The sequence below is a fragment of the Callithrix jacchus genome, chromosome 5 (assembly GCF_049354715.1).
Source record: "Callithrix jacchus isolate 240 chromosome 5, calJac240_pri, whole genome shotgun sequence".
NCBI lineage: Eukaryota > Metazoa > Chordata > Mammalia > Primates > Cebidae > Callithrix > Callithrix jacchus.
In genome coordinates this window covers 130,314,453-130,342,434 of record NC_133506.1, presented here as the reverse complement: position 1 = coordinate 130,342,434, position 27,982 = coordinate 130,314,453, and the positions used below count along the sequence as shown (strand labels likewise).

The 27,982-nt window shown below is 57.5% G+C and overlaps 2 protein-coding genes across 6 annotated transcripts in view; one reads left to right on the top strand and one right to left on the bottom strand.

Moving 5' to 3' along the window:
- The first annotated feature begins 4,147 nt into the window (after positions 1-4,147).
- On the top strand, positions 4,148-9,702 carry BTBD17 (BTB domain containing 17). The gene is made up of 3 exons (XM_035301678.3): positions 4,148-4,281; positions 5,755-6,031; positions 8,388-9,702. The coding sequence occupies exons 1-3, from the start codon at positions 4,197-4,199 to the stop codon at positions 9,460-9,462; spliced, it is 1,437 nt and encodes a 478-aa protein (XP_035157569.2). The 5' UTR covers positions 4,148-4,196; the 3' UTR covers positions 9,463-9,702.
- An 813-nt stretch (positions 9,703-10,515) lies between these two features.
- KIF19 (kinesin family member 19) overlaps positions 10,516-27,982 on the bottom strand; it is a 29,502-nt gene continuing 12,035 nt past the window's right edge. The window contains exons 3-21 of one of the 5 annotated variants that reach the window (XM_035301675.3): positions 24,682-24,846; positions 24,446-24,556; positions 23,718-23,805; positions 23,284-23,420; positions 22,129-22,254; positions 21,519-21,713; positions 19,983-20,129; positions 18,321-18,443; positions 16,921-17,086; positions 15,706-15,880; positions 15,379-15,577; positions 14,110-14,380; positions 13,908-14,029; positions 13,319-13,452; positions 12,974-13,079; positions 12,701-12,788; positions 11,775-12,172; positions 11,394-11,553; positions 10,516-11,160 (exon numbers count right to left, since the gene is read on the bottom strand). In XM_035301675.3, coding sequence (XP_035157566.3) covers positions 11,030-11,160; positions 11,394-11,553; positions 11,775-12,172; positions 12,701-12,788; positions 12,974-13,079; positions 13,319-13,452; positions 13,908-14,029; positions 14,110-14,380; positions 15,379-15,577; positions 15,706-15,880; positions 16,921-17,086; positions 18,321-18,443; positions 19,983-20,129; positions 21,519-21,713; positions 22,129-22,254; positions 23,284-23,420; positions 23,718-23,805; positions 24,446-24,556; positions 24,682-24,771 — 2,967 coding nt within the window. In that variant the 5' untranslated portion in view covers positions 24,772-24,846 and the 3' untranslated portion in view covers positions 10,516-11,029. Of the gene's footprint in view, positions 11,161-11,393; positions 11,554-11,774; positions 12,173-12,700; positions 12,789-12,973; positions 13,158-13,318; positions 13,453-13,907; positions 14,030-14,109; positions 14,381-15,378; positions 15,578-15,705; positions 15,881-16,920; positions 17,087-18,320; positions 18,444-19,982; positions 20,130-21,518; positions 21,714-22,128; positions 22,255-23,283; positions 23,421-23,717; positions 23,806-24,445; positions 24,557-24,681; positions 24,847-27,982 lie in introns of those variants that run through there. The other 4 variants (XM_002748701.6, XM_035301676.3, XR_013535981.1 and 1 more) reach the window with 4 other exon arrangements.

The following is a 27,982-nucleotide window of genomic DNA, read 5'->3' as shown; positions in this document are numbered from 1 at the left end:
CTGAGTAGCGGGGACTACGGGTGTGTGCCACCACACCCAGCTAATTTTTGTATTTTTTTTTAGAGACAGCATTTCACCATGTTGCCCAGGCTGGTCTCGAACTCCTGGGCTCATGCAATCCTCCTGCCTTGACCTCCCAAAGTGCTGGGATTGCAGGTGTGAGCCACAGTGCCTGGCCAAAGATTCCTTCTTCTTTACTTTTCTGTTTGTTTGTTTTTTTTTGAGACAGAGTCTCGCTCTGTTGCCTAGGCTGGAGCGCAGGGGTGCAATCTCAGCTCACTGCAACCTCCACTTTCCAGGTTCAAGCAATTTTCCTGCCTCAGCCTCCCAAGTAGGTGGGATTACAGTCACCTGCCACCACACCTGACTAATTTTTGTATTGTTAGTAGAGATGGGGGTTTCATCATGTTGCCCAGGCTGAGCTCAAACTCCTGACCTCAAGTGATTCACCACCTCGGCTTCCCAAAGTGCTGGGATTACAGGTATGAGCCACCACACCCAGCCTCTTATTTACCTTTATGTGCTCCCCTGAATATGCAGTGCATGGAACTTAAAGCCATGATTCCCTGTCCCCAATCCAAGTGGCCCAGTGACTCATGGAATCCTAAGTGAGAGCAGGAGGCACTAGGGATGCAAGGGAGGGTGCCAGGTAGAGGCTGGGCTGCAGGCACCTGGAGCCCACCCCTCTGAGGGGTTATCACAGTCCAATGTCTCAGCACTTCCTTTGCCGATTCAGAAACTCTTAATCTGGCCCCAAGCTTGTAAGAGTTTTCTGTTGCTTTTACAGTACAAGAGAGTCCTCATCCAAAGGGATCATTTGTCACAACTGAAAAACCTTCCCAAAAAGACAGCTTGGGGTTGTGGAAAGAAAAGTCAAGTAGCCAGGTGCAGGGGTTCACACCTGTGGTCCCAGCTGCTTGGGAGGCTAAGGCTGGAGGATTGCTTGAGCCCAGGAATTTGAGGCTGCAGTGAGCTATGAAAGTGCCACCACACTCCAGCCTGGGCGAAAGAGTGAGACCCCAAGTCAGAAAAAAGAAAAGTCAAGCGGAATTCAGAACTTGAAAAATAAATCCTGCCTCTGCGGTTCCTGGCCACAAGGCCTCAGACACATGGCTTAGGCTACAAACATCCCCGTCTGCGGCGGGACTAACACTCCTCTCTAGGGTGGTGCTGGCTTGTGAACTAATCAGACTTGCCTTTGAGGAATTATGGAGCTCCCAGATCCACAGAGCTAAAAAAAAAAAACAAAAAGAATGCCGTGCTGCAGATCCTTCCTCTCAAAGACTTGGCCAAGCACAGTGGCCCACGTCTGTAATCTCAGCACTTTGGGAAGCCGAGGCAGGAGGATCACTTGAGGTCAGGAGTTCGAGATCAGCCTGGCCAACATGGTGAAACCCCATCTTTACTAAAAATACAAAAATTAGCTGGGTATAGTGGTGCACACCTGTAATCCCAGCTACACAGGAGGCTGAGGCAGGAGAACTGCTTGAACCCAGAAGGCGGAGGTTGTGGTGAGCCGAGATTGTGCCACTGCACATCAGCCTGGGCAACAGAATGAGGCTCCATCCCCCCTCCAAAAAAAAAAAAAAGACGTCTCGGGGGTGAATATCCGGCTTTCTCTCTCCCCTCTGCAGGACACTCCCCACACAAACACATGCATGTACACACACCACATGAAGGCACGTACCACACACACGCGTATCCACAAATATGCACACACACCACGCACATGCATGCACACACACAACATACACGTAAATATGCACACACACATTGCATTCACATGTGTGCACATGCATACCCCCCCCACACACACTGTCTCTCTCTCTCTTTCTCTCTCTCTCTCTCTTTCTCCAGCAATGCTCAGACTAAGAAAATGACAACAGAGAATGACTCTATGTGGACAGCCAGTTTCTAAATCATTCAAGGAAGGCCAGGGATAAGGGAGGTTAGAAATAATGGGAGGTGGGGCCTCTCGGAGATGGGGAGTCAGAGGTGACTCTCCTGGGTCTTTTTGATGATCCAAGGCCTCCCAGCTTCCTTCACACTTGAAATGCCACCAATCTAACTCTAGTAGGTAGAGCCTGTTTGGGGTGCTTATAACAATCGTCTGGGAGTACATACAGCCAGCCACACCCTGCCCCTGAAAATTCTGGTTCCTCGGTGAAGCACGGGAGATTCTAATCTAGGTGGCACCCTTCAAAAATGACTGATACAAAATTAGCTGGGCATGGTGGCACTGCCTGTGTCCCAGCTTCTTGGGAGTCTGAGGCAGGAAGATCACTTGGGCCTAGGAGCTTGATGCTGCCGTGAGCTATGATCGTGTCACTGCACTCCAGCCTTGATGGCTGAGAGACTCTGCCTCTAGAAAAACAAAAGAAAACAAAACAAAGAATGAGGCATGCAGAGGCTCAGGGAGGCTGGAGTTGAGAGGCACAAACGTTGAACAACACAGTCTTCGAGCGAGTTTTCTGAGTAGTGGGTTCTCTTATCAATAGCATTCCTGTTGAAGGCACCGTGCTTGGAAGCTGGGAGGCCCTCAGGGCCCAGGCAGTCTCCTACCTGGAGACTTGGACTCGCTGGGTTGAGCCAGGACATGGCACAGCCCATGGGAAGGGCAGGCGGGCAGCCAGTGGGCAAGGGATCGTGGACTTGGACAAGGGGAGCCAGGCATGACAGTCAGGGCAGCCGGAGGGGTTTCCGCTGGGCTGGAGAGAGCTCCAACTCTGCCAGCCCGGACGAAGCAGATGCCAGACCCAGTTCCTGCTCTCTCTGCAGCTCCAGAGAGGAGGTGGAGCTGTTGAGTCTCTCTGTGCCAGCCAGAGGCAGAAATCAATGCATCGAGCTGGTCCCTGGGATCCAGAGAGCCAGGGAGAGGAAGATTCAATTCACCCCCAACCCAGAGCCTTGCCTCGGAGTCAGAGCCCTTGGGAGCCACCCACTTCAGTTAGTCAAGCTCAAAGGAGTCCCTCCCATGAAGAGCTGGGGTAGACCCTGCTGGCTCCCTGCAAAGGGGAGGACTCAACAGCATGCCACCCTACACACACACACACACACACACACACACACACACACACACACACTTCCGCTGAGCTCCAGACCTCACTTTCCTCTCTCTCTTGCCTTGGTTTTCAGAACAGCACTCCTCTGCACTAACCCAACTGAGATTACAACCTAGGCCCCTGCCTCAGTTTCCCTACATGGGAGTGAGACAGCAGGTCTTCGGCATGCCTCCTTGGAACTCTGGGAAAGGAAAAGTTACAGTTGGAAATTAGACAGAAGCTGGTAAAAGAAGCCTTCCAAGGAGGTCAACCCAGAGACCTGAGGCCACCTGGAGAAGAAGAATTCAAGCCAGGAAGTAGCGGGGCAGACAGCAAGCACCCTTGGGCTGGATGGAGCTCAGAACTGGAGGGTGGCCAGCCCCACTCTGGGTAGGAGTCACCCATGCAGTGATGCACGGGGCAGGGTGCATCTGCTCTATGCCCAGCCCTGCCACTGTGGCTCTGCTTGCCCCTGGGGTAGGTGACAGTCACAGTCCCCACAGAGCTTTCCTGCTGGCCCTCCCACAGCACACCAAAGAATACGAAACTGACACCAGTTACCTATGGGCCCCTATTTGGGAGACTCCTGAGCTTCTCTCTGAGGAGCCACCCCCCCAACATGGGAGTGGGGGAGGGGTGGGAGCCTCATCGGCCTCTCCTCTCTCTTCCAGGCCCTTCCTTTGCAGCCGGCTCACCATGGCGCTCCAGCCACGGGGCTGCCAAGTGCGCTCCGTGCCAGGGCCAAGGCCTGGGGTTGGGGGAGGGAGCTGGGGACCCTAGGGCCAGTGGCTGCCAGTGGCCCTGGAGCCCCTCGCCTATTCTTCAGAGAGCCCAAAACTTTCCAGGGAGAAGCACAGCTAGCCCTGCTGGGTGGTAAGAAGACTGGGGGAGGACGGCTCCGGATCTGTTCCCCTTGGGGGCCCACGGGCAGCACAATAGCCCCTGGGGCTGCCACTCTCTGGCTTAAGTGGTTGCCTGGGCAACAGCTGGGGCCAGTTTCCACCAATCCATGGAGGAGGCTGAGTTGGGGGAGGGAGGCCAGGCAGGAAGAGGGTGCCGTCCCCTTGTGCTGGATCCTATATAAGGAAGATGAATGTGAGCGGAGTGGTCTGGGCTCTGCCGTCCCTCCAGTGGACTTGGGGGCGGAGCACAAAGATGCCTAGGATAGGCTACTCCAAGCCTGGGTCCTGGGGCAGCTTCTGGGCCATGCTGACCTTGGTGGGCCTGGTCACTCGTGCAGGTGAGCTCACAGTGGGCCAGGTGCGGGCAGGGTGGAGCGGCTGGACGCCCAGCACCTGCTGCATGCGGCCGGCCGGGAGGGGGCGGTGTCCAGTTGCTGGGAGAGCCCGGGTGGACCGGACAGCTCCACGGACTTGTCTCTGAAGGAAGGAGGGGCCGGGAAGGCAGGTGGGCAGGGGTCTTAAGGAAAGGAGGACCCTCCATTGCCCATTGTCTTGGGCAGAGGCTGAATAGGGACGCCATCAGCATTCAGGTCCTTCAGAGTGACAGCCAGGGGAGGCAGGGCTGGGAAATGCACCACCTACTTCTCTCTCACCCTCCCTTTCTCCATTGGCCCCCATCTCTCATGCACAGATGGCTCTGCTCCTGTGTGAGCAGTCTCTCCCGTGTGTACCACGGGCCTGTGTGTGCTGTGCGTGCTCCTGTGGCCCGGCCCCTCTGCTGCTATCAGGCCCCGGCTTGCTTTGCTCTGCAAGGCTCCCCTCATTGTTCTCAGCTTGGGAAAGCTGCTGACAGTCTCTGTAACTGAGTGCACGTCCCCATCTGACTGTCAAGGCACCCCCTGGAGCATGAAAGAAGGGCCGGCCCGGGCAGCATCGATGCTCCGTTACCCAGGGAGTCCCATTCCAGCACCAGCTGGCCCTCTGCACTTTCTCCTGTCCCCTGATGGCCACCCACAGAAAGTGGGCTTCTGTCTCAAATCAGGACCCAAGAGGATGGGGCTGGGCCTGGAAAACAGCTTCCCTCCCACACCTGCAGCCTCGGCTCACACCCGCCCCCCTCTCCTGCCACTGCTCTGGCCTCCCTAACCCTCTCTCTGCTCCTAGTACACCAAGCCCATTCCCTTGGAGGGCCTTCGCAGGGCTGGATCCTCGCCTTGACACTGGTCCCCGGCTGGCCCGTTTAAAGCTGGCATGCTTATCGTGTGCACCTCACCTGTCTGATATGTCCATTTTGCTTTTATGAGCATAAGAACTTGGCTTGCTCTGTCCACTGCCACATCCCAAGCTCCTAGGAGAATGTCTAGCATATAATAAGTGCTCAATAAATATTTGTTAGTGAATGCACCACTTCTGACTACTGCTCCAAGGGATTAGACGGACAATTCTTTAGGAGGTAAGAAAGGTGGGATCATGAGTTTCCTCAACCCTTGCCTGGGGGTGTGGCAGCATGCAGATGAGTTCCGGGCGTGGTGTCCCAAACCTGAGCACAACCTCTCCCTGCCTGAATCACCCCTTCCAAGAGCATCCTCTTGGGGTTTGCATTGGCACGACCCTCCCACCCGGGATGTGTTTGTATGTGCACAGATGCATCCATGCCCCTTATGGGCATGGTGTGCACACACAGCCTGCCTAGGCCCACCTTGCCCTCTGCTCACATCCATGCCTGTGTCTCTGGCTGGTCCCTCTGCACCCCCGACTGAGGCCTTGGACCTGGGTGCCTTCTCAGGCAGCTGCATTCCTTCCTGCTGCAGCACAGAGAGCCGATGTTGGCGGGGAGGCAGCTGGCACCTCCATCAACCACTCCCAGGTGGTGCTCCAGCGCTTGCAGGAGCTGCTGCGACAGGGCAATGCCAGCGACGTGGTTCTGCGGGTGCAGGCGGCGGGCACCGATGAGGTCCGGGTCTTCCATGCCCACCGCCTGCTGCTGGGCCTGCACAGCGAGCTGTTCCGGGAGCTGCTGAGTAACCAGAGTGAGGCAGCATTGCAGGAGCCAAGGGACTGTGCCGCTGTCTTCGACAAGTTCATCAGGTGGGGATGGGGAAGACCAGGGGGAGGCTTCATCCCTCCCTCAGCCCCCAGAGCCTCCAACTACAGGGTCGAGGAAGCCCAGGCCCTTAGAGCTTGTGAGGTCTATTTCCCTGGACATCACTGGGATGACAGTGCCCCCTGCATCCCTTCTTCCACCACCCAGCTCCCTGTCTTTGCCCACGTCATCTGTGAAGTTTGATGTCTCTTCCGATTCCTGGTAACCCCCTCAGAGCTGTTTCCAAACATGGCCATGGGAGAGTTTTGTAAAACTACAGTTATGGGGCTGGGCATGGTGGCTCACACCTGTAATCCCAGCACTTTCGGAGGCTGAGGGCCAGATCACCTGAGGTCGGGAGTTCAAGACCAGCCTGACCAACATGGAGAAACCCCGTCTCTACTAAAAATACAAAATTAGCGTTTTGGGGCCAGGCACCGTGCGTGGCTCACACTTGCAATCCCAGCATTTTGGGAGGCCAAGGCGGGCAGATCACTGAGGTCAGGAGTTCGAGACCACCAGCCTGGTCAACATAGTGAAACCCAGTCTCTGCTAAAAATATAGGAAATTAGCTGGGTATGGCAGCGCTCGACTGTAATCCCAGCTATTTGGGAGGCTAAGGCAGGAGAATCGCTTGAATCGCACAGGCAGAGTTTGCAGTGAGCTGAGATTATGCCACTGCACTTCGGGCGACAGAACAAGACTCTGTCTTAAAAACAAAACAAGCAAAAATGAAAAAACTACAGTTTCATGGGCCCCAACCTGCATTGTCAGTTTCAGGCATAGGGTTAGGGTCAGCTATCATTTTTTATTGTATTTCATTTATTAACTTTTTGTTTCCTAAGTGTTCCATTATAGAGGAACTTTTATTTTATTTTAAAGCATCCCTATGTTTTTGGCGTTTGGCCGAGTTTGGAACCACAGGGCTAGGGAGCTGAAAAGTTAGCCTCTCTCTCCACTTCCTGCCTCCTGCCAGGGTGTTGCACAGGGCATGCCATTCACACTAGTGTCTAAGAAAGTGACTCTGTTCTAACGGCTCAGACGAGATGGCTGCAGAGTTCCAGACATTGCTTCCAAGTTCCAGGCAACAGGAACAGGGATAAAACAGAAAGGCACAAAGGGTCTTCCTGTTCCCCTGAATCAGTTGCATTTAACCAGCCTTCCCACAAATCCCCATACTGTGCCCATGGACCAGAAGTTAGTCACATGACCATGCCCAGTATCAGGGAGCCTGGGAAATGTAGTCTTTAATTCCCAGAGGCAATCACGCAGGGGAAAGGGGAGAAATGGATGCTGGGGAAGATGGCTGGCAGTGGCTGCCACGCTCCCATAAAGGCAAGTGCAGTGCCGTGTGCCAGTGGGGACTGACCCAGGAGGAGTAAGCAGGGGGACAGCGGCAGATGAAGTGAGAGGGAGAGATGGTCCCCAAAAGTGATGATCAACAGAGGGAGAGGAAAAGGAAAGGTGAGGCCGCAAAAAAGAAACGGGGCAGACACCTGTAATCCCAGCACTTTGGGAGGCCAAGGTGGGAGGACTGCTCAAGTCCAGGAGTTTGATACCAATGTGGACAACACAGGGAGACCTCATCCCAAAAAAAAAAAAAAAAAAAAAAAAAAGACTGGAGTTTAGTAGCGTGATGATCATAGCTCACCGCAGCCTTGAACTCCTGGGCTGAAGCTATCTTCCCACCTCAGTCTCCCAAGCAGCTGGGACTACAAGTATGCACCACCACGAATAACTAATGTTTTAACATTTTTTTTTTTTGGTAGAGATAGGGTCTTGCTATGTTGCCCAAGCTGGTCTTGAACTCCTAGCCTCAAGCAATCCTCCCATCTTGGCTGTCCAAAGTGCTGGGATTCCAGGTGTGAGCCACTGACTCCCACCTGGCCTGTAGCAAGATTCTTTATTCTCCTCCGGTTGTCACAATGACCCTGAGGGGTGTGTGCCACTCCCCTGTTTCCTAGACGATTGATTAGCCTAAGGGCCATTGAAGTTAAGTGGCTTGCCCACATTCTCAGCAAGGAGGAGGCAGGTCGTGGATCCCGTCCAGACTGTAAGCCCCAGTGGCAGGAGCCGCGTCCCTTTTGTTCCAGTCTAGAGCTGCTCGCCTAGTAGAGGCACAATCAATGCGGCAATTCCTCCATCACCGCAGAAACGGAAAGAAGAGCCTGTGAACTAAGAATGGCCTGGAAGGGCCCTTGAAAGGAGAACACGGGAAGCCTCAGGGCGGGGCTTCCACTGTGTTTGCACCCGGACCATGAAGCTCCAACTCCAGGCCGGGTTCCCTGTGGACTCACAAAAAACTGTACTGGGAGGTGGGTGCCGCCCTGACCCCGCCCCACCTCTCTGTCTCTCCGGCAGGTACCTGTACTGCGGGGAGCTGACCGTGCTGCTGGCCCAGGCCATCCCCCTGCACCGGCTGGCCACCAAGTACGGCGTGGCCTCCCTACAGCGCGGCGTGGCCGACTACATGCGCGCGCACCTGGCGGGCGGCGTGGGCCCGGCGGTGGGCTGGTACCACTACGCCGTGGGCACCGGGGACGAGGCCCTGCGAGAGAGCTGCCTGCAGTTCCTCGCCTGGAACCTGTCGGCCGTGGCGGCCAGCGCCGAGTGGGGCGCCGTGAGCCCCGAGCTGCTGTGGCAGCTCCTGCAGCGCTCGGACCTGGTGCTGCAGGACGAGCTGGAGCTGTTCCACGCGCTGGAGGCCTGGCTGGGGCGCGCACGGCCGCCCCCTGCAGTGGCCGAGCGAGCGCTGCGCGCCATCCGCTACCCGATGATCCCCCCGGCACAGCTGTTCCAGCTGCAAGCGCGCTCGGCCGCCCTGGCGCGCCACGGCCCCGCGGTGGCCGACCTCCTGCTGCAGGCCTACCAGTTCCACGCCGCGTCGCCGCTGCACTACGCCAAGTTCTTCGACGTCAATGGCAGCGCCTTCCTACCCCGCAACTACCTCGCGCCAGCCTGGGGCGCCCCGTGGGTCATCAACAACCCGGCCCGCGACGACCGCAGCACCAGCTTCCAGACGCAGCTGGGCCCGAGCGGCCACGACGCGGGCCGCCGGGTCACCTGGAACGTGCTCTTCTCGCCGCGCTGGCTGCCCGTCAGCCTACGCCCCGTTTACGCTGACGCCGCGGGCACAGCGCTGCCCGCCGCGCGCCCCGAGGACGGCCGACCGCGGCTGGTGGTGACGCCGGCCAGCAGCGGCGGCGACGCGGCGGGCGTGAGCTTCCAGAAGACCGTGCTGGTGGGGGCGCGCCAACAGGGCCGCCTGGTGGTCCGCCACGCCTACAGCTTCCACCAGAGCAGCGAGGAGGCTGGCGACTTCCTGGCGCACGCCGACCTGCAGCGGCGCAACTCGGAGTACCTGGTGGAGAACGCCCTGCACCTGCACCTCATTGTCAAACCTGTGTACCATACCCTTATCCGGATCCCCAAGTAGCCTCGGGGTCGGGGAATAAAGGCCTGGCTTAGGTGGTCCCTGTGGGTCTGGAAAGGGCGAGACGAGCGTGGAGGTGACAACAAGGCTACTCCCCTGGATGGCCAGGTGCGGCTGCCTTAGGGCTGGAGTGGCGTCCAGGTGAGGTGTGGTAGGCAAGATGGCTGGTTTCAAGAGCTGATTTCACAGCTGACTTAAAGGAATGTTTTCTGTCCCGAATAAACCGATGCTCAGAGTGGTAAAGGGATGATTGAACCACTCAGTTTCTGGGTAAAAACCACCCGGGGAGTCCCACAAGTCAGGGGGTTTAGGGGCTCCTTGCCCTTTGTTGGGCTTTTCCCCAGCCCAGACACAGAACTAGGGCAGGTAAAAACATCCACGTGGTCACAGCAACCCACCTGCCTGGGAGTCGAGGAGCACCCCGTTCCCCTTGCGGGAATTTCCTCACCTTGAAGCTGAAGGACTTAGCTGGGCAGTTTCTGAGCCCTGACCTCGAGGGGCAACCTACTCATCTGGGTTGTGAGGCTTTCTGGCACCTGCACCACACCAGACCCTGACCTCTCCTGGGAGGGTGGCTGGGCAGGTGTGAAGGCCTGTGGGATGGGGCATAACGGACCTTGCTAGCCTCACCCTGGGGAGAGGCCTTAAGATCTAGAGAAAAAACCCTCTCCCCCAGGTTATTTGTAGGGTGGTGTTACACAGTGAGTGAGCCGGGGGAGTTGGGGACTGGGAGGAAGGGGATGGCATCCTGTCACCCAGGCTGGAGTACAGTGGTGCGATCTCAGCTCACTGCAACCTCCACCTCCCAGGTTCAAGAGATTCTCTTGCCTCAGCCTCCTAAGTAGCTGCAATGATAGGCACCTGCCACCATGCCCGGCTACTTTTTTGTATTTTTAGTGTTTCACAGTGTTAGCCAGGATGGTCTCGACCTCCTGACCTTGTGATCCACCTACCTTGGCCTCCCGAAGTGCTGGGATTACAGCACCCAGCTGGTTCAATCTTAATGAGTCGTGACCACCCCATATTCCAGACAAGGTCGAGTTTCCAACACAACCATCAAGGCCCAAAAGGGATTTTATTGTTAAAAAGGAAGGGGTAGAAAAAGCCACTGCCAAGTAACAAAACCAGATTTCTTCCCCACCCACATCCCCAATTGTCATACGTGAAGTGCCTGTCAGCACCTCCCCAACGATCCAGAATGCCCGTGCACCAGACGTGGGCCAGGAGCCCCGTCTCACTGCCAGCTGCTTTCCCCCATTTCCAAGGCCAAGGGTGGCCTCAGGTCTGTGCTGGGTTTTGGCAATAGCATTCTGTCCAGGGCTAGGAGGCCAGGGAGCCCAGCCTTCCTGACCATGTCCCCTGGCCTCACCTCTTTTCCCCGGTGGCACTGAAAGCATGGGAGGGTTGGACAGACACCCCAGTTCCTGGGTCTCAGAAGCCCCGGCCTGCTGAGATCCTGAGCTCATGCTCATCCTCCTGGCCATCCCCATCTACCCAGCCTCCACCTCCCATTTCCTGCTAGCCCCCATTCAGTCTGGGGGGCAAGAGAGCCGGTTCCAGGCAGGGCTCCTCAATTATGCCGGGAGCATCCATCTTTGCCATGGGTGCTTGCGCTGTGGGGCAGGCGAGGTCCACGGGTAGCCCGTCGAGAACCACCAGCTGGATTGGGGGGAGCAGCCAGGGGTGAGGAGTCCCCAGGGCCTGCAACAGGGAAAGGGGTAGGATGGGTGGTTTTGGAACGCCTCCCCGTCTCCTCCTCCATCACCCAGTGGCCTTGAACTCTAGGGGCACAACCCCAAGATGCCAGTCCCATGAGAATTCTGCTAGAACCACGCTTCCAGCAAGGGGCACCCAGAGGAGCAGGGAGGGCAACTTCTCTGCTCCCTGAGCTGGCGGAGGCCTCCCCTCCTCCTCCCCTTCTTGCTGATACTGACCCGTGTTCTGGCTTGGAGGGAGTTTGACTTTGGCCAAAGGTAGTGTGACCTTTCCAAGATGCCTGAGGCCAGGGGCTGGGTGGCTGCCTGCTGGCATCCTGTGGTCTGAGGTGCGTTCTGCCTGATGGGGCTCCAGGAGGTGTGTCTTGGGACGGGAGAGCTGTGATGGTTGAACAATGGGGTGAGGTGGAGAGCAGCACAGGGATCTGCTACCAGGATCTGTCCCAGCTTCTACACCAGCTGGGGACAGACTCTGTGGAGGGTAGTGCCTCTCGTAGTGGTGTAGGCCAGAGATGCCCTGGAGCCTCTGGAGAAACCCAGCCTTTGGGCCCTCAGCTGCTATGGGGGTGCCTAGACACCCATCCCTGTGCCCTGACTCACTCCTTGCCCAGTGACCTCAAAGGATCGAGACCTCCGCTTCCTTCTTTTTGCCTCCAGTGAGTCTTCCCTTTTCTTGCCCGGGCTTTTCTTCTGGCCACGCAACCAGGGCCCGGGGCCATCCCCATGATGCCCGACAGCCCGGGATGGGGCCTCGCTTGTGCTGCTGGAAAGGTTGTCCTCACTGGCAGCGTGCTGCAGCGTGGGGCTTGGCGGACGCTTGCAGGCCAGCGGGCCTGGTGGCCGCCCATCGTCACCCTCACTCAGAGAGTGCAAGGACAAGCTACTGCGCTCTGTCGCGGGTGCCAGCAGGTGTCGTCCCCTGGTGCCCAGAGCCCGCGAGCGCCGCCGGGCAGCCTTCACCGAGATGCACTTTGTGCCAGTCAGGATCTCCTTCCTCTCTGCAGCGGGACACAAGAAACACACAACCTGAGGTCAAGGCCACCTCTCAACACCCTCCTCTGACAGGGCAGACATGGGTAAGAGCCAGACCGCCTGGGTTTCAAACCCAGCACTGTCAGGAGTTTGCTATGTAAGAAACTTGGGCCGGTTCCTGAGCCTCGCTTTCATCTGTAAATGGGGGATGGTAAGACTAATGCCATCAGGTTATTTCCAGGACTGAGAAAATGGGTTCAATCCACATTATCCAGGGGGTAGAGACTGAATCAATATTTGCTATTACAGTGATTACTGAGCAGGAAGGGCACAGCTCTCCATGCCACATGTCTCTTTTCTGATTTCCGATTTTGCCCCCATCACTCTAAGTGTCCTTGACTGACTCATCCTCAGGGGCAATGCTGACTCTACAGAATGTGCAGCACCCAATGCACTTGGCAGTGCAGAGGGCAGGAAAGGGCTCTGGGCTGGGTGATCTGAAGAGTTTAGACAAGGCCAGGTGGGGTGGTTGGGGCAGCAGAGGGCACACACACCTTTGCGGGACAAGGGGATCTCTGATAGGTTCTCGCTGCTGTCGGGCGAAGAGTTGCTCCAGCTGCCCAGGCAGTCCTGAGCGGGGGCCTGTGGGGTGGAGTGATTGGGAGGAGGAAACTCTAGACCACAGCAGGGACCTCCTGCCACACTTGGGAGAGACAGCGGGGCTTCAGGCTGGTGCCATTTGGGAAAGGCTCCATCCCAACTGCTGCTGTCCACCCGCACATCCAGCAGCGGATCTTGTAGCGCCATCAGGGATACTGAGAGCTCACCTCCTGGGTCACCAGGCTGCCGAGCTGGATGGGAGGTGGGGTGGGCACAGAGGAGCTTTTTGCCTGCCAGGCCCCAGTACCAGTCTTGAACACGTGGTGGCCTTCACTGAAGTTGGCAGAGGAAGACGAATGGCTGTAGACCAGGCTCTCTCACCGAGGTCCCACACCCACCCCAGGGGAGAAGCTGTTGGTGTGAAGGGAGAGAGAACCCAGGAGTCCTGGCTCCGGCTCTGGGCCCCTCCTCCCTCTCATTGCTGCCTCCTGTTTCCCACTTAGCCTTAGTCTGGGTTGGCCTCTCTGGAACAGGGCACAGGATGGGGCTGGGGCAGGTGGCCCCCATCTCACCTCTCTGTGCTGAGGGGAGGGAGGGTGCTGTTCTGCAAGCGCTGGGCATCAGAGCTCAATGTCTTCACACTCTCCAGGTCAGAATCCGGGGTCAGCGAGGTTCCTGCTGGGGTAATTTTGGGCAAGGAGCTGCCCTGGGGAGAAGGGAGCCAGGGTGGACAGTTAGAAGATTTGGTCCTGGCCCAGATTAGCACAGAGTAACAAAGGCTTATAGGGTGACAAGGACTGTAAGATGGCCTGGGAGCCCCAGAAGAGCAGTGGGCTTGTGTTTGGGTCTTCAGAGGTAAGATGTGGTCTGCTAGGCATCCCCAGTGGCATTGCCTGATGGCTTGGTCTCCTGGGAGGGCACCTGGGGCCATTCGTGATAACTCAGATGGCCAGCCCTGACCCTCAGACCCTGAGTGGGGACAAAGGACGAAGATGAGTATCCAGGGATGGAGGTCTTAGGTTTGACAAGGCTTTGGGAGTGGTAAGAAGAGTGCCAGCCAGCCGGGTCCTATCCCTTCCAGCTGCCTGCAGGCATTGCCTTGGTCATCAGCCGCCCCCCCGCGCATGTGCCCATGTTCAGGCCGCCCAGGCGCCCACCCACCTGCAGGGCCCTGGAGGCCAGTTGGTCCATAATGGTGGCCCGCTCCAGGCTGCCCTCCTCCAGCTCCCGCAGGTACACTTCGTAGAGCTCCTCCAGGCGCTGTGGGACGGCCAGGTTGTAGTCTGCCGGGGGAGTGGCAGGGCTCAGCGCGTGCCCGCGGGCCCCCGGCGGGTGACTGAGATGCGCGGGGCACCGTTCCTACCGTCGATGATCTGCCGCTGGCCCTGGATGATCTCGTCGCAGAGGCTGCGGTGCTGCTCCAGGCGGCGCACGGCTTCGCGGCGGTGGCGGAGCGCGCCGTCCCGGAGCAGCGCGTGCGACTGTATCTCGGTGTTCTCCACCTCCAGCTCATGCACGCGGCACAGCAGGCTGAGCACCTCGCGCTGCTCCTCCGAGCCGATGCGCCGCGGCAGTGTCTCCTCCAGGCGCCGGCCCCGTGCACGCAGTTCCCGGCAGCGCTGCTCCAGCGCCAGCTGCAGGAGGCGCAGGTCAGCAGGGAGAGGGGTCCGAACCGCCTACCCAGCCTTCCTCTCCCCTCCAGCTCCTGGACTCCAGGCATCTCCTGGAGCTCCAGGCATCTCCTGGAGCTCCAGGCTGAGGCCCGCCCTGAAAGCTGCATCTTGGGCCTTACAACCCGGGACTGCTCCAAGGTGGCCCCTCAGTGTCCACTTTCTTGCTCCTCTAACCACAACCCATCCCTGGAACCAGCCTGGGGAATAACTAGTCAACCCCAGCCCATCTGATGCCCTCAGGGCTCATGATACCCTTAAGCTCCCTGGTCTGAGTATGTCCCAGAACAGGAGGCAAAGATCTGTTCTTGGGAAAGTCCTAATTATTATTACTGTTTTTGTTGTTGTTGGTTTTTTTATAGTTTATTTGTTTTTTTCTGTACTTTCAGGTCTATTATTTTTTTGAGATGGGGTCTTGCTCTGTCACCCAGGCTGGAGTGCAGTGGTGCTATCCTCCATCTCCCAGGTTCAAGTGATTCGTATTCCTCTGCCACCGGAGTAGTTGGGATTAAAGGCTTGAGCCACCACTCCATGCAAATTTTTTTGTATTTTTAGTAGAGGAGGGGTTTTGCCATGTTGGCCAGGCTGGTCTCGAACTCCTGGCCTCAAGTGATCTCCTCAGCCTATCAAAGTGCTGGGATTACAGGCACGAGCCACTGTGCCCAGCCTGGAAAACTCTAATGATAACATTAGCTATCATTTTTTGAGTCCTTGGTATGTGCCAGGCATTTATGTAATCTTCCCAACAACCCCATGAAGGCTGCACCATGGACAACCCCATGAGGGCTGCACTATGGACTGCCCCATTTTACAGGTGGGAATGTCACGCACAGAGAAGTTAAAGAACTTAGCAATGTCACACAGGATTTGAGGCATGAGCTCCCAGGCCTCTGCTACCCCCGACCCCGGCCCCTCCACCTTGCCTCTCAATCCCACTCTCCCTGCCCCCAAACCCTGGACACCTTCTGCTTTCGAAGCTGCTTCTGCTCCCCCACCAGGGCTGCAATGCTCTCCCGGGCTGTGGCCACCTCGGGTGGCTCCAGGATGTCTGGCTGGTCATCGCCTGTGTCTGAGTCCTTCTCGCTGTCGTCCTTACTGTAACACTCCTTCCGCTGCTCCTCCCGCCATTTGAGGGCCCGGCGGGACTTCTCATGCTTCCAGCTGCCGCAGCCCCACCAGGAGAGACAGGGCATTCAGGCTGGGAGTGGGGTTGGGGGCAGGACAGTGTGCAGCCACAACTCGTGCTCCGCTGGGGTGGGACCTGGAGGGTCCTGGGGCGGCAGGCTTACCCAGCAATGGTGAGGAGGTGTCGGGAGGTGTCAATCTGGACTTCCATGTCTCGGTTCTCCAGCTCCAGCAGGCGCCTGCGCACATCCATCTGCTCCTGGAAGGCGCTGACGAGCTGCTCCCGAAGCTGTCCCATGCCGGCCTGCTCACTCTGCCCGCTGTGCAGCTGGACCTCGGCTGTGGGTGGGTGAGGGTGGCGAGGTCAGAGGAGAGGGCAGGTTCAGCTGGGAAAGCCTGGGCCTTCCTGGGGCCCTCCCCTCCCTTTCTTCCCCACTCTCTGCTCCCTCTTTCTGGCCAACTTCTTCCTCTAGAAAGAACCCTAGATGACTACATCTACCCACACCCCACTCCCACATTGACTCTTCAAGCTGCTACCATAAGTGCCTCCCAGCTCCTTGGTCTGAAGTGGGTTTCTGCTAACACTTACAGCACCTCTGTGCCAACTATAAAAAGGTGCCCTTAGAAACTTTACTGTCTGTGGCCAGGCACGGTGTCTCACGCTTGTAATCCCAGCACTTTGAGGCCCAAGTGGGGAGATCACCTGAGGTCGGGAGTTGCAGATCAGCTTGGCCAACATGGTGAAACTTTGTCTCTACTAAAAATACAAAAATTAGCCAGGCATGGTGGTGGCTGCCTGTAATCCCAGCTACTCAGGAGGCTGAGGCAGGAGAATTGCTTGAACCCGGGAGGAGATTGCAGTGAGCGTAGATTGCAACACTGCACTCCAGTCTGGGTGATAGAGTGAGACTCCATCTCCAAAAAAAAAAAAAAAAAAAGCTTTACTGTCTGCTTCTTTATATTAGTGATTTTTTTTTTAAAGAAGCTTTAGTGTCTGTTGGAAACCATCATAGCAAATATGCAGGTCTACAAGAAAACGGAGCCCATTCCGTGGTGCAGGGGTGACCTCTCGACCTACACCGCAGCCCCCAGTGCATGCGCTGCGCATCTCTGCTCACGTGCCTCTTCCTCTCGGGATCCCACCTACTCTTCCAAGGTGGAGTTGAAAAATGGGCTGTGATCTCTGGCAACTGTCTGAAGCAGAGATCATAACCCCATTTTATAGTGGAAGGCTAGGAGGCTCAGAGCTGGGGAGTGCCTAGCCCAATCACCCAGCCAGAAAGAGCCTGAGTCTGGATTTGAACCCAACACAGCCTGATCCCAGAGCAAAGTGAGGCTGCCTGGAGGGGGCTCCCACTCATACAGACCCGCAGGCGCACCTTGGATGTGGCGGATGTCACCCCGTTCCTGCCAGCCCCGGGCCTGGCCCCGCCCAGCCTGCTGGTCGATCTTGCACTTGAGTCTCTGAATCTCGCCTCGCAGGTCAGCGATGATGCTGGTGTACTGGGCGATGTGGTAGGAGACGCTCAGCAGGTTCTGTTTCACCTGCAGGGAGCACAATGTGGAGCCGGGGCGGGGTGCAGTCACCCCAGGTCCCGGCCTCGCCTCTGTACACTCACTGAGGCTGCCTGCTCAGGGGCGTTTCTTCCCCTGCCTCTGCTAGTCTTTCTGGGTAACAGTAATGACTTCGTTTCCTCCACTTTCACAACCTCCTGCCCCACTCACTGCTAGATCATATCAACCTTCAGTGGCTGCCTAGTGCCTGTGGGGGATGTCCTCATTCCTCCACCCCCATCTCTCTGATTTTCTCTGGGCTCACTGCCCTTGTGCCAACATCCCGCTCCAGTCAAAAACCTGTCCTGATCTTCCATGCCCACCATGGATGCCAGCCCCTACTTACCTTTGGAACCTCTGTCCTCCCTGCTCTTACCCTTCTAGAATGTCCTCCCAGCCTTCAGGGTCCCACTCACAGTCTCCAGAGAGTTTCACTCGACCCCACCATCCCACCCCCCGCCTCCTGTTCCTGACTCGCCTAAGCATCTACCATTGGCATCATTTACCTGCTATTGATAACATTCGGAACCATCAGTGAGCTGTTTCAAGAATATGTCTCCGTCCCCCATTGAGGGGCTGGAATAACACTTAAAGCCTCTAGGACAGAAGCTGGCAAGTGTTAGAGGTAATGTTCCCTGCGTGCTCTGCATTTATCTATTCCCTCTCCACACACAAACAGGCGGAAATCGGTTTCTAAGTGGACAGCAAGGGTTCCAACATGCTTACAGATGGGTGAGGACAGAGACTTGGAAACAGGGCAGATCTAGTTTCCATCTGCAGCGCCATCACTGGCCAGCTGGGAAGTTGCCTAACCTCCTTAAGCCTTGCTGTTCTAATCTGTACAATGGGAACAGCAGTAACACCTGCTTGCTTTCGAGGATCAAAGGAGACAGCACGTGAAAGGGCTCAGAGCAGTGCTCAGTGAAGCCTGCCTCCTGTGAGGGCTGTCCTGAAGAGGCACTTTGGAAATGCAAGAAGACGGGGTGAGGCAGGGGAGCACAGACCTGGAACTGGAGGAAGCGGGGACCCCTGGGAGCTGTGGGCTTCCAGGCAGAGGAGCAGGTTTGGAGGTGCAGGGAAAGTGTATAGGGGACAGAACTGAGGAATGAGGCCAGTGCAGCAGTGGCTGGTTCCAGAGAGTGGGGTGGGGTGGCAGGGATCAGCCCAGGGGCTTGAATCTCAGCCCAGGAAGGTGTGTCCTGGTGGATGGTCCAGGGGCCCTCACCTTAGTCTTAATGTTCTTGGCCCGGCCGGCGTAGGTCAGGGTGTTCCGGGACTCCTCGAAGGCACTGCTCGCAGGGCTGATGTGAGCGATCATCACTGTGCGGCTGTTTCCCCCCAGGGAGTCCTGGACGGGAGGCGGCTGAGGTCAGCGGGGACTGCCTCCCCAGGCCTTCCTCCTGCCAGGCTGTTCACGATGCCCTCCTGGAGAGTGCAATCTCTTTCTCTCTTATACTCATGAGACCCGGCTGCTGGCATCACGTGCTGGGAAGCTTGGGAGGAAGAAAGCCCCACTCCAGCAATTACCAGCTGTGTAACCTTAAAAAGCTCCTTCACCTCTTTAGTTCTTTTTTTTGAGACAGAGTTTCGCTGTTGTTACCCAGGCTGTAGTGCAATGGCACGATCTCGGCTCACCGCAACCTCCACCTTCTGGGTTCAAGCAATTCTCCTGCCTCAGCCTCCCGAGTAGCTGGGACTACAGGCACGCACCACCATGCCCAGCTAGTTTTTTTTTGTATTTTTAGTAGAGACGGGGTTTCACCTTGTTGACCAGGATGGTCTCGATCTCTTGACCTCATGATCCACCCTCCTCGGCCTCCCAAAGTGCTGGGATTACAGGCGTGAGCCACTGCACCCAGCCAGTTCTTTTCTTTTTTCTTTTTTTTTTTTTTTTTTTTTTTTTGAGACAGCGTCTTGATCTGTTGCCCAGGCTGGAGTGTAGTGGTGCTATCTCGGCTCACTGCAATCTCTACCTCCCAGGTTCAAGCAATTCTCATGCCTCAGACTCCAGAGTAGCTGGGACTATAGGCATCTGCTACCATGTCCAGCTATTTTGTATTTTTAGTAGAGATGGGGTTTCACCATGGTGGCCAGGCTGATCTTGAGCTCCTGACTTCAGGTGATCCACCCATCTTGGCCTTCCAAAGTGCTGGCATTACAGGCATGAGCCACCACACCCGGCCTTCCTTGCTTTTTAAGGGGGCAGTCCTTTTGGAATTGTCCCCACCTCCCTGGCTTGTAGGTGCAGCTGTGACGGCAGCTGATGGCAATGCTAACTAAGCAGTGACTCCAATATGAGACCAGGGAGGCCTCTGGATGGATCCCACTTCCAGCGCTCACTAGTGTGAACCCAACGTGCCGTGCCTCAGTCTTCCCATCTGCAAATGTAATTCTCTGAACTCACAGAGCTGTTGACAAGATCCAAGGAGCTAACAGAGTGAAGTACTGAACTCAGAGTCCAGCCAGGAGTGGGCTCTCAGTGATGCTGCTATAATTTAAGGCCAAGGCCAGCCCTGCACAAAGGAGCTCCCCCGCTACAGCAGACCTGTGGGCCATGAGGCTGACTGCCCACCTGCACTCCCAAATCTAGACGGCTCTGACCCACAGCCCTGCATGGGGGTATCACGCGCTCCTTTCTCCTTTCTCTTCCCATCACCCAGCCTGTTAGGGTTGCCAGATATACCCAGTTACCTTTGAATTTCAGATACACAACTAATTTGTTTTAGTAGAAGAATCTTCCAAACATTGCATGGGACACATTGACACTAAAATAAATTTTGCTGTGTATCCTGAGGTTGGAATTTAGCTGCTGCCCTGTATTTTCATTTGTTCGATCTGGCAGCCTCACCCTCCGTGCTTGGTGCCCAGGCCCAGCTGTGGCGGGTACCTTCAGGAGCCGGGTGAGCTTGCTGTCGCGATAGTTGATGTACTTGTTGCTGCCTTTGTCACTCAGGGCGTTGATGCAGTTACCCAGAGCCAGCAGTGAGCGGTTGATGTGGGCCCCCTCCTTCATGCGCTGCCCACGATTCTGTGTCTAGGGGGCAAGCAAAGGACACAAGTGCGGCTTGTGTGGCAGGGGACTGGGTTTCTCCCCAGCCATCCAATGACGTGGTAATCCTGGGTAATCAACCCCCGAGGACCTTGTGGCCATTCTCCTGCTACGGCTGTGGAGGGCATTGGAGAAGGTTAAGAGAACCGGAGGCATCTGAACAAGAGTGATGGGCTGACAGCTTCTGAGGAGGGCTGGCATGGCCTGTTCTCCCCCGGGCAGGTGTGGCACAACCTGACGCACAGCGCCATGGAAGAGATGGGAGGGAGGTTGCTTCTCAGGCAGCTCAGCTGAGAGCAGGCAGTACCATAGGCACTCCAGAGAGCACGTGCTCCAGGGAGCAAGGAGGGAGGCATGTGCACATGTGTGCAGGGTGTGCATGGTGGCGGGGGGGAGGTTCTCTCCTTTTCTTGGGGCTGCAGGAGCACAGAAAAGCTGAGGAGGCCTGGCCTGCAGCTCCCTGTAGGCGGTGGCTCTGCCCAGCCTGGTGAAGCCTGGACTGGCTGGCTCCAGTGGCTGAAGGGCACTCTCTCTCCTCCCAGGCCTCTCCCTGTGTGCCTTCCAGGAAGCCCCCCAGGATTTACTGGAAGGGAGGGGTGAGTTTCTTGAACCTGCCTTGTTCAGATCCAACCCAACATGAAAGCCTGTTCATTCTTTCTGGTGCTGTCATTTCCCTTGTGTTTGTTCCACTACCAGCAATGGTGACATCACCAGCCTCATTGCTCAGGTGACCATAAAACCCCAAATTTGCCTGCACGAGGGAGCCAGGACCTACACCGGTTGGGTGGCACTGCCACCAAGGATGCAGAGCCTGGCAAGCAAGCTTCGTGGGAGGGGACAAAGATGCTGCCAGAAATGGGTGATGGGCAGCACCTTCTCCTCTTCATGATGTGACTGGCTGGGTCCTCTCCCAGGATGTCCCACGTCCCTCCAATCAGGGGACGCTTGTCTCTCCCGCCTCCAACTACTTTGGGCCGATTCATTGTTTTCAGAATCCCTCTCAGAGGGCGGCCACAGTCTCCTTGCCTGGAGAAACCCCCATTCTCCTACCCCTTCCCAGAAGAGCCCCTTGGCTCTTCCTGGATGCCCCACCCTGTTCTTTTCCACCTCTCTCCCTCTGCCACTCCTTTGGCACATTCCTCACTTCCTTAACCCTGGGGTCTCCTCTCATCCCCTCCACCTCCCTACGATATCCTCCCCCCTCCAACTTCTAGGACACTGAGATGCCATCATCCCTGTCCCCACCTCCCAATGATTGTCCCCTGTTCCTGTGGTGCCGACCTCGAATAAGAGTCAGTCATCGGAGTCATCGTCCCTGCGCTCTGCTCCTCCCTGGGACAGCCCTCCATCCTCTGTCCCCAGGTCCCAGCTCACCTGGGAGGCGCGCTCCGAGCCAGCCAGGTCGATCATGAACAGGCGGCCCTGCCGCACCTCCTGCAAGATGTTCCTGACCCGGCTGCGCTGGCGCACGGCCACCTGCAGCACTGCATGGGAGCGGGAGGACGTCTGGTTGGCGGCCGTGGGCTCCTGGGTCCTCTGCCGGTTCCCCTTCATCAGCAGCTGCATGATCTGGGTGGGAGGGAGGAGCGGCAGCTTTTTGGGACTGCTGGAGATGCTATAGCAGAGAGGAGACCCGGAGCGGGGTGGTGGGGTGGCGGGGAGGGTCCTACGTCTTATCTGAGCGTCGGGAAAGGGCAGGCTGGGGTGGGCTTAGCTTCTTGCGCTGAGAGGCCTGGGGTAGGCCTCAGCTCTCGGGAGGTCAGCATCTCTGTGTAAATGGAGAGGCAGCGCTGCCTGGTCACTCTCCCAGGGTCAACGTGGCGGGGGCATCGGGGCAGGTGCGAGTCCCCTCCTTGATGCCACTCAGGGTTCTGCTTGTCTGCCCCAGCCTCAGCGGACTGGGCAGCAGCTCCCTGGCTTCAGTCCCTGCCTCCCCTGCCCCCCAGGCGGCAAGCGTCCTCCAGGTGGCCCCTAGAGGACTCACCTCCTTGGCATTGATGGTGGAGACTTCAGTGATGCCGGCCACCTGGATAACCCCCTTGGAGTCCTCCCGCAGCTCCAGGTAGCCCAGGGAGGGGTTCAGCAGGTCCCGGATCATCTCATTGTAGATCTGATGGGATGGGTGGAGGAGGTGTGGGGGAGGGAGGCTAAGGGCAGGAGATCTAGGCCAGGGCCAAGTCCCCTTTCCTTTCATGCAAGAAAGGGGCAATAGTTCACACTTTCTGAGCCCAGGCTCCTCTCAGAAGAGACCCAATTAGGAGGAAAGGCCCTTTCCTTCCTAGGGGTCAGGGGCTTCAGCATCCACAGGAAACCTCAGGCTGCTGGAGGCTCCAAAACCAAGGAGGACTCCTTTCTAGACAGGCTGGGTCCGGCAGCGTCCTGAGTTTGAATCCCCACTCCCTCATTGACTGTGTGACACTGACCTAGTTGCATGGGGACCTGAAAATGACCAGAACCCCCTCCCCCACCAGGCGAGCGGCCCTGTTATTGCTAGGCAACCCCTATGCTCCTTCTGGGGGCATCCCCCACTCCCCAAAGCGAGTCTTGCTGGCTGACTCCACACCATGTTGGCCGGCAGCTGCTGGTGCTCCACCTCACTGACTCCCTGAGCTATCACCCAGGAGATTATCAGCTCCCAGAGGAGCCGGGCCAAGTCCAGCCCACTGGCTCTCCTGCCTCTTCTGGACTCTGTCACCCTCAATGTCATCCCATCACTGTCTGGCGACAGTACTCCCACGGGGTGGGCACCAGGAGGCTGTGGCTTGGTGGCAGAGGCCAGTAGGTTCCAACCTGTACGTGTATGTTCAGTTTCACTCTACACACATACACAGAGTCACTGGGGGCAGCCTGGCAGGGCACACAGGGTCTGCTCTAAGGAATGGGCCTGGGAGCATGGGGAGGTGGTGAGCGTAGCACAGGGCAGAGCCTGGCGTCGAAGCCGCAGGGTCCCAAGTTTGAATCCCCACTCCCTCGCTGACTGTGTGACATCAGCCTAGTTGCCTAACCTCTCTGATGAGCCTGCAGTGTTTGCAAAGTGGAACTCACAACACGAATGAGGGAGAGCAGCAGTGATGAGCCCTCCAGGAAACTGCCCCCGGGAGGCGGGCCAGCCCCAATGGAGCCTAGGCTGGGGGCTCACCTCCAGGTAGGACATGGACACCTCATACTCCATATCATTGCTGGTCTCCTCGATGGCACGGAAGAGGTCATTGAGGGTTCGAACGTAGATGCCAGGCTCGTGATCTGTGCCCAGCATGGTGTAGGTTTTCCCACAGCCTGGGGCAGAACCAGGTGGTGGGTGATCAGGGGAGGGAGGCCTTGCTGGGTAGGCAAGCCTGGAAACTGGGGTCTGTCCTCAAGGCTGGGCCCTCCCAGATGGCCAAGTAGGTGATGGGGAATGGGGAGGATGATGTCCCTGGCTCGGGATGGGGCCTCTGGGGCTGGAGGTCCCCGGGTGGGAATTGGAGCAGCCACATCCTGGATTCCTGCCCCGCTGGGGCCAGACTAGTTAGAGGGCGATGGGGATTATAGAGTTCTTGCAGTCCTTGCCCGCAGCCTGGGCGTGCCCCTCACCTGTGGGGCCATAGGCAAAGACAGTGGCATTGTAGCCTGAGATGACGCCTTCGATGAGGCTCTTGGTGGTGGCCTGATACACCATCTCCTGCGAGGAAGGAGGCCTGTCAGGGGCCTGGACACAGGTAGGCACAGCACAGGCACCCACTGGCTCACCCTGACCTCTGATTGGAGAAACTTCTGTCCCTGGAGCCCAGGCCCAAGATAAGTGGGGGTGGGGAGTAGGGGAGGGGGCGTCTCTGCTTACACCCTCGGTGAGCGACGCCAGGCTGAAAGAGAGCCCAGGACACCTGAGACGCCTCCCTGTACAGCTGGCTCCTGGCCCCAGCCCCGAGAAAGTGTCACATCTGTTCCTAGGAGCGTCCCGCAAATGGGAGAGATGGGGGTCCCCAAGGAAGGTGTCAGCTTCCCCAAACCCACCCTCCACCTGTCCTCTTCGCACCAGATGGGCTTCAAGCTCCTTTTCCAGCTTGGGAGGGGCCAGCAAGGTATACGTGTAGCATGGTGTCTGAGTGCTGACCCCAGTGTGTCCATGCAGGAGGCTGGGTGTGTGTGCGTGTCACATGTGCACAAGAACCTTCCTGAATGGGCAAGGCTCAAGGAACAGAGGGTGAGCAGGTGGAGTGGAGGCTGAGGCTCAAGGGCAGGGTCTCCAGAGGGCCCCTCCTGAGTGGGGCTAAGGATGAGGAGGGGCTCCTGTGTGTCTGCACACCCAGGCCCTCCCTCACCTGGGTGGCAGTGAAGTCAAAGGCCACGTCGAACAGGTAGGACTTCTCCCGGGAGCGATGTGCCCGCAGGATGTCGTCGGGATCCTCCATGGGATCCATGAGAACCACCATCTGCAAAGGTCCCCGGAGGGAGGCCAGCGGTCACCTGGGATCCCCAGGTCCCTGTGAGGTCAACCCTCAGGAGGGTTCACAAAGCTAACCAAGCCCGTCAGGGCTCGGACCCTACCCCTCCTCACCTCAGCTCCTGGGCAAAGGATGGGAGAGGCCAGAGGCTGGAGTCCAGGGCCCAGGTCCCACTGGAGGTAGGTCCCAGAGCCAGAGTCCATTTCTGTCCTCTTCAGCTTTCCCGTGTCAGGTCAGGCTTGCCATCACCTGGCCTTGTGCCCAAAGGGGACACATTCCTGACAGAGCACACACAGGCGATGCCCAGGCTACCACGAGCCCAGACCCTGGGGGCCTGCCCCTCACTGCAGCACCACGCCCAGGCCCCCTCTGCCAAAGAGGGGCAGCAGCAGAACGGCCAGCATCTGTCAGGGCCCACTTCGTGTCAGGACCTGCTGCAAGCACCCACGCACACGCTCTTTCCTTTCTTTATTTTTGGGACAGAGTCTCGCTGTTGTCTCCCAGGCTAGAGTATAGTAGTGTGATCTCGACCCACTGCAACCTCCGCTTCCTGGGTTCAATCATTCTCCTGCCACAGCCTCCCGAGTACTTGGGATTACAGGTGCACACCACCTGTATTTTTAGTAGCGATAGGGTTTCACCATGTTGGTCAGGCTGATCTTGAACTCCTGACCTCAAGTGATCCTACTGCCTCCACCTCCCAAAGTGCTGGGATTACAGGTGTGAGCCACCGCACCTCACACAGTCTCTTTTAACCCCCTGCCATGACGCCAGGCTAAGGCCAGCTATGACTCCCATCTTACAGATAAGGAAATCAGGGTCCAAAGGAGTCACATCCCCCAGGTCGTCACACATCAGCCAGGGAGACCCAGGGTGCAACCAGGCTCTGTGTTCAAAGCCCATACACTCCTATTCACCTTGATACAGCCCTGCCTGCCCCGCCTCACCCCTCCAGGGCAGACCCTGGGGCAGGGCAAAGAGCTGAAAGCAGCTGGGTGAGGGTGAGGTCAGAGCCTTGGGCTTGGGGAACCCCGCTCTCAGCTGAGAGGGGTGTGAGGGAACTGCAGCAGTGGTCCTCTGCAGCTTTGAGCCTGAGCTGGGAGTGGAAGGGGAGGTGGAGCGGCTTGGGCTGGGAGCAAGGACTGGGAGCTGGGGCTCCCCTCCATGTAGGGTATGGGTGGCAGCACTGTGTGTGTGTGTGTGTGTGTGTGCGCGCGCGCGTGCGCGCACGTGTTGGCATGTGTATTGAGACACAGGAGGGTCCTGGTCGGGTCTTCCCCTCTTCCAAAAGTGACTAAGGGACCCATTTTCTAGAACAATCTCTGGGCCTGCTCCACTCTGCCCCTGCCTCTGCCCCTGCATCCTTGGTGTGTGCTGAGCCTTGTCCCGAGCTCTGTGCAGAGCTGTAAAGGAAAGAGGCTGCAAAGAGGGTAGTATGCATGGGGACAGAGTCAGTGCCAGACTCATGGAAATGATGGGAGACACTCAAAGATGTGCAGGAGGGCTTGAGTTTGGAGGATTTAGGCTGAGGGGCACAGGGCAGCAGAGGAGAATCAGGGCAGGCGCTGAGGCCCCGTGTGACCTCTTATCGGTGGTGGGGCCTGGTGTGACCCGCCTGAGCCTCCGTCTCCTCCTCTGTCAGATGGGACAGCAGCATGACCCACTGGCAGGGCTGAGAAGACCCTGGGACGGCGTATGAGGTGCTTGGGCACAGGGCCGGGCAGGGCTGGGCGTGTCTTAGTTAGGAGAGCTCAGCAGTCTTAGGTCAAGGGACTGTTAAGAGGACGGAAGTGGAGACTGAGAATGACCGCCTGTTCCCCGCACCCATGACTCTGCCATCAAGTCGAGGGCCACAACCCCACCCTCACTGTGGAGAAGGTCACTGGGATTCCACAGGCCCTGCACCTGCCCAAGGTCCCTTTGGACCATAGTACCTGTCCTTCTCATGCGCCCACACCCCCAAACACTGCTTCCATGGGCACCCCTATGACAGCCCACCCTCCTCAGTGCCCTGAGAGGCAGCTGGCACCTCTAAGTGCTGCTTTGTGTCTGGGGACACCTGGGCTCCCTGTGGCCCTGGCTTGTGCCAGCCAGCCAGGGGAAAATGAGTCACCACTGTGCTCTTCATGAGAGGGGAGGATGTTCCCTGGGGCCATGGGTGCTGAACAGAGTGGGAGACGGTAGTCTTGGCCAGCAGGGGCGTCTCCTCCATCCCCTCTTTCAGTGGGAGGGAAGCGGGGGAGGGGAAGGGCATGGGCAGCCTTCATTCCCAGATCCCTCCTCCCAGTACGTGATCGCAGCAGATCATCGTTACCGAGCCCTTCAACTTGAATTATCATGATGATTATTCTCAGACGGGGAAGCTGAGGCACAAAGTCACGTTGCTAGAGCAGTCTGGGTCCTGGCTGGCACTCCAGCTACCCTACTAAACCAGCTCTCATACACACACTTGCACCCCTACTCCCACAGGGGGCCTTGTGGGGTGGGGCAGGTAGGGGAGTTCCCGCCCTGTCCCTCAGTAGTTCCTGTAATTCCAGGAAGCCCCAACACCCACAGTGCACATTAGCCCTACCTAATTTAACCAGGGATAAGATACTGTCCAAAGAGGTAAACTGAGTCCTAACAGTGGGCAGGGCACTGAGGAGGGTGGGCTGTCCATAGGGGTGCCCCATGGAAGCAAAGACAGAGGCTGTGCTCCCTTCTTGGGTCAGCAGGAGAGCCAGGGCTGGTGGCAGTCCCCAAAAGGGCTTGGGAACAGACAAAACATGAGGGGCAGCCGCTCAGGGGTGGGGAGAGGCTGGTGAAGGGGCAGCAGGCAGCAGAGCTGTGAGTGAAGCTGGGCTCTGTGGATCCAGGAGATGCTTGAGGGTCCCTGTGAATCTACCCAGAAAGAGCTTGCGGATTTAGGACATCCAGTCCCAGGAGGATGATAGCCTGGGGGCTCCCACCAGACTCCCTCAGCATTCTACGTGTACCCTGGGTCAAACCCCCTTCCTTCACCACCTGGACTCCTGGGGTAGGTTCATACCTGTGCTCATTGCATCGAAACTAACCTATGACCTTCAGGTGTCTGGCAAGGCCGCTTAGGGGATTCTCAATGGAGGAGGGAAGAGGGGAGTGGCTTCCCAGGAGGCTGGACCCTGGCAGCCTCATACAGAAGTCTTTCCAATCAGATGGGATTCAGGTCAGCCAGATACAGGAGAGGGCTGCAGATAGGCTGGACCAGCAGGCTTTGTGCGGGGAAAACAATGAGGCCACTCACTCAGGCCCCCTGCTAGCTGGCCAAAAGCTAGGTGGTCACAGCGAGCCTCTTCCAGGATCTGGTCCCTGTCCCAGGCCCCAAAGATAGCAGCATGAGTCCTGCTCTAGTTTCAGACTGAACTGAAGATAAAACCTGGCTCCGAGTCCCCCGGC

Bases quoted from the DNA above. Each gene is read 5' to 3' on its own strand.
- BTBD17 (XM_035301678.3), top strand. From the start codon at position 4,197: ATGCCTAGGATAGGCTACTCCAAGCCTGGGTCCTGGGGCAGCTTCTGG. The intron at 4,282-5,754 runs GTGAGCTCACAG...TTCCTGCTGCAG, and splicing joins GGGCCTGGTCACTCGTGCAG to CACAGAGAGCCGATGTTGGC. The intron at 6,032-8,387 runs GTGGGGATGGGG...TCTCTCCGGCAG, and splicing joins GTCTTCGACAAGTTCATCAG to GTACCTGTACTGCGGGGAGC.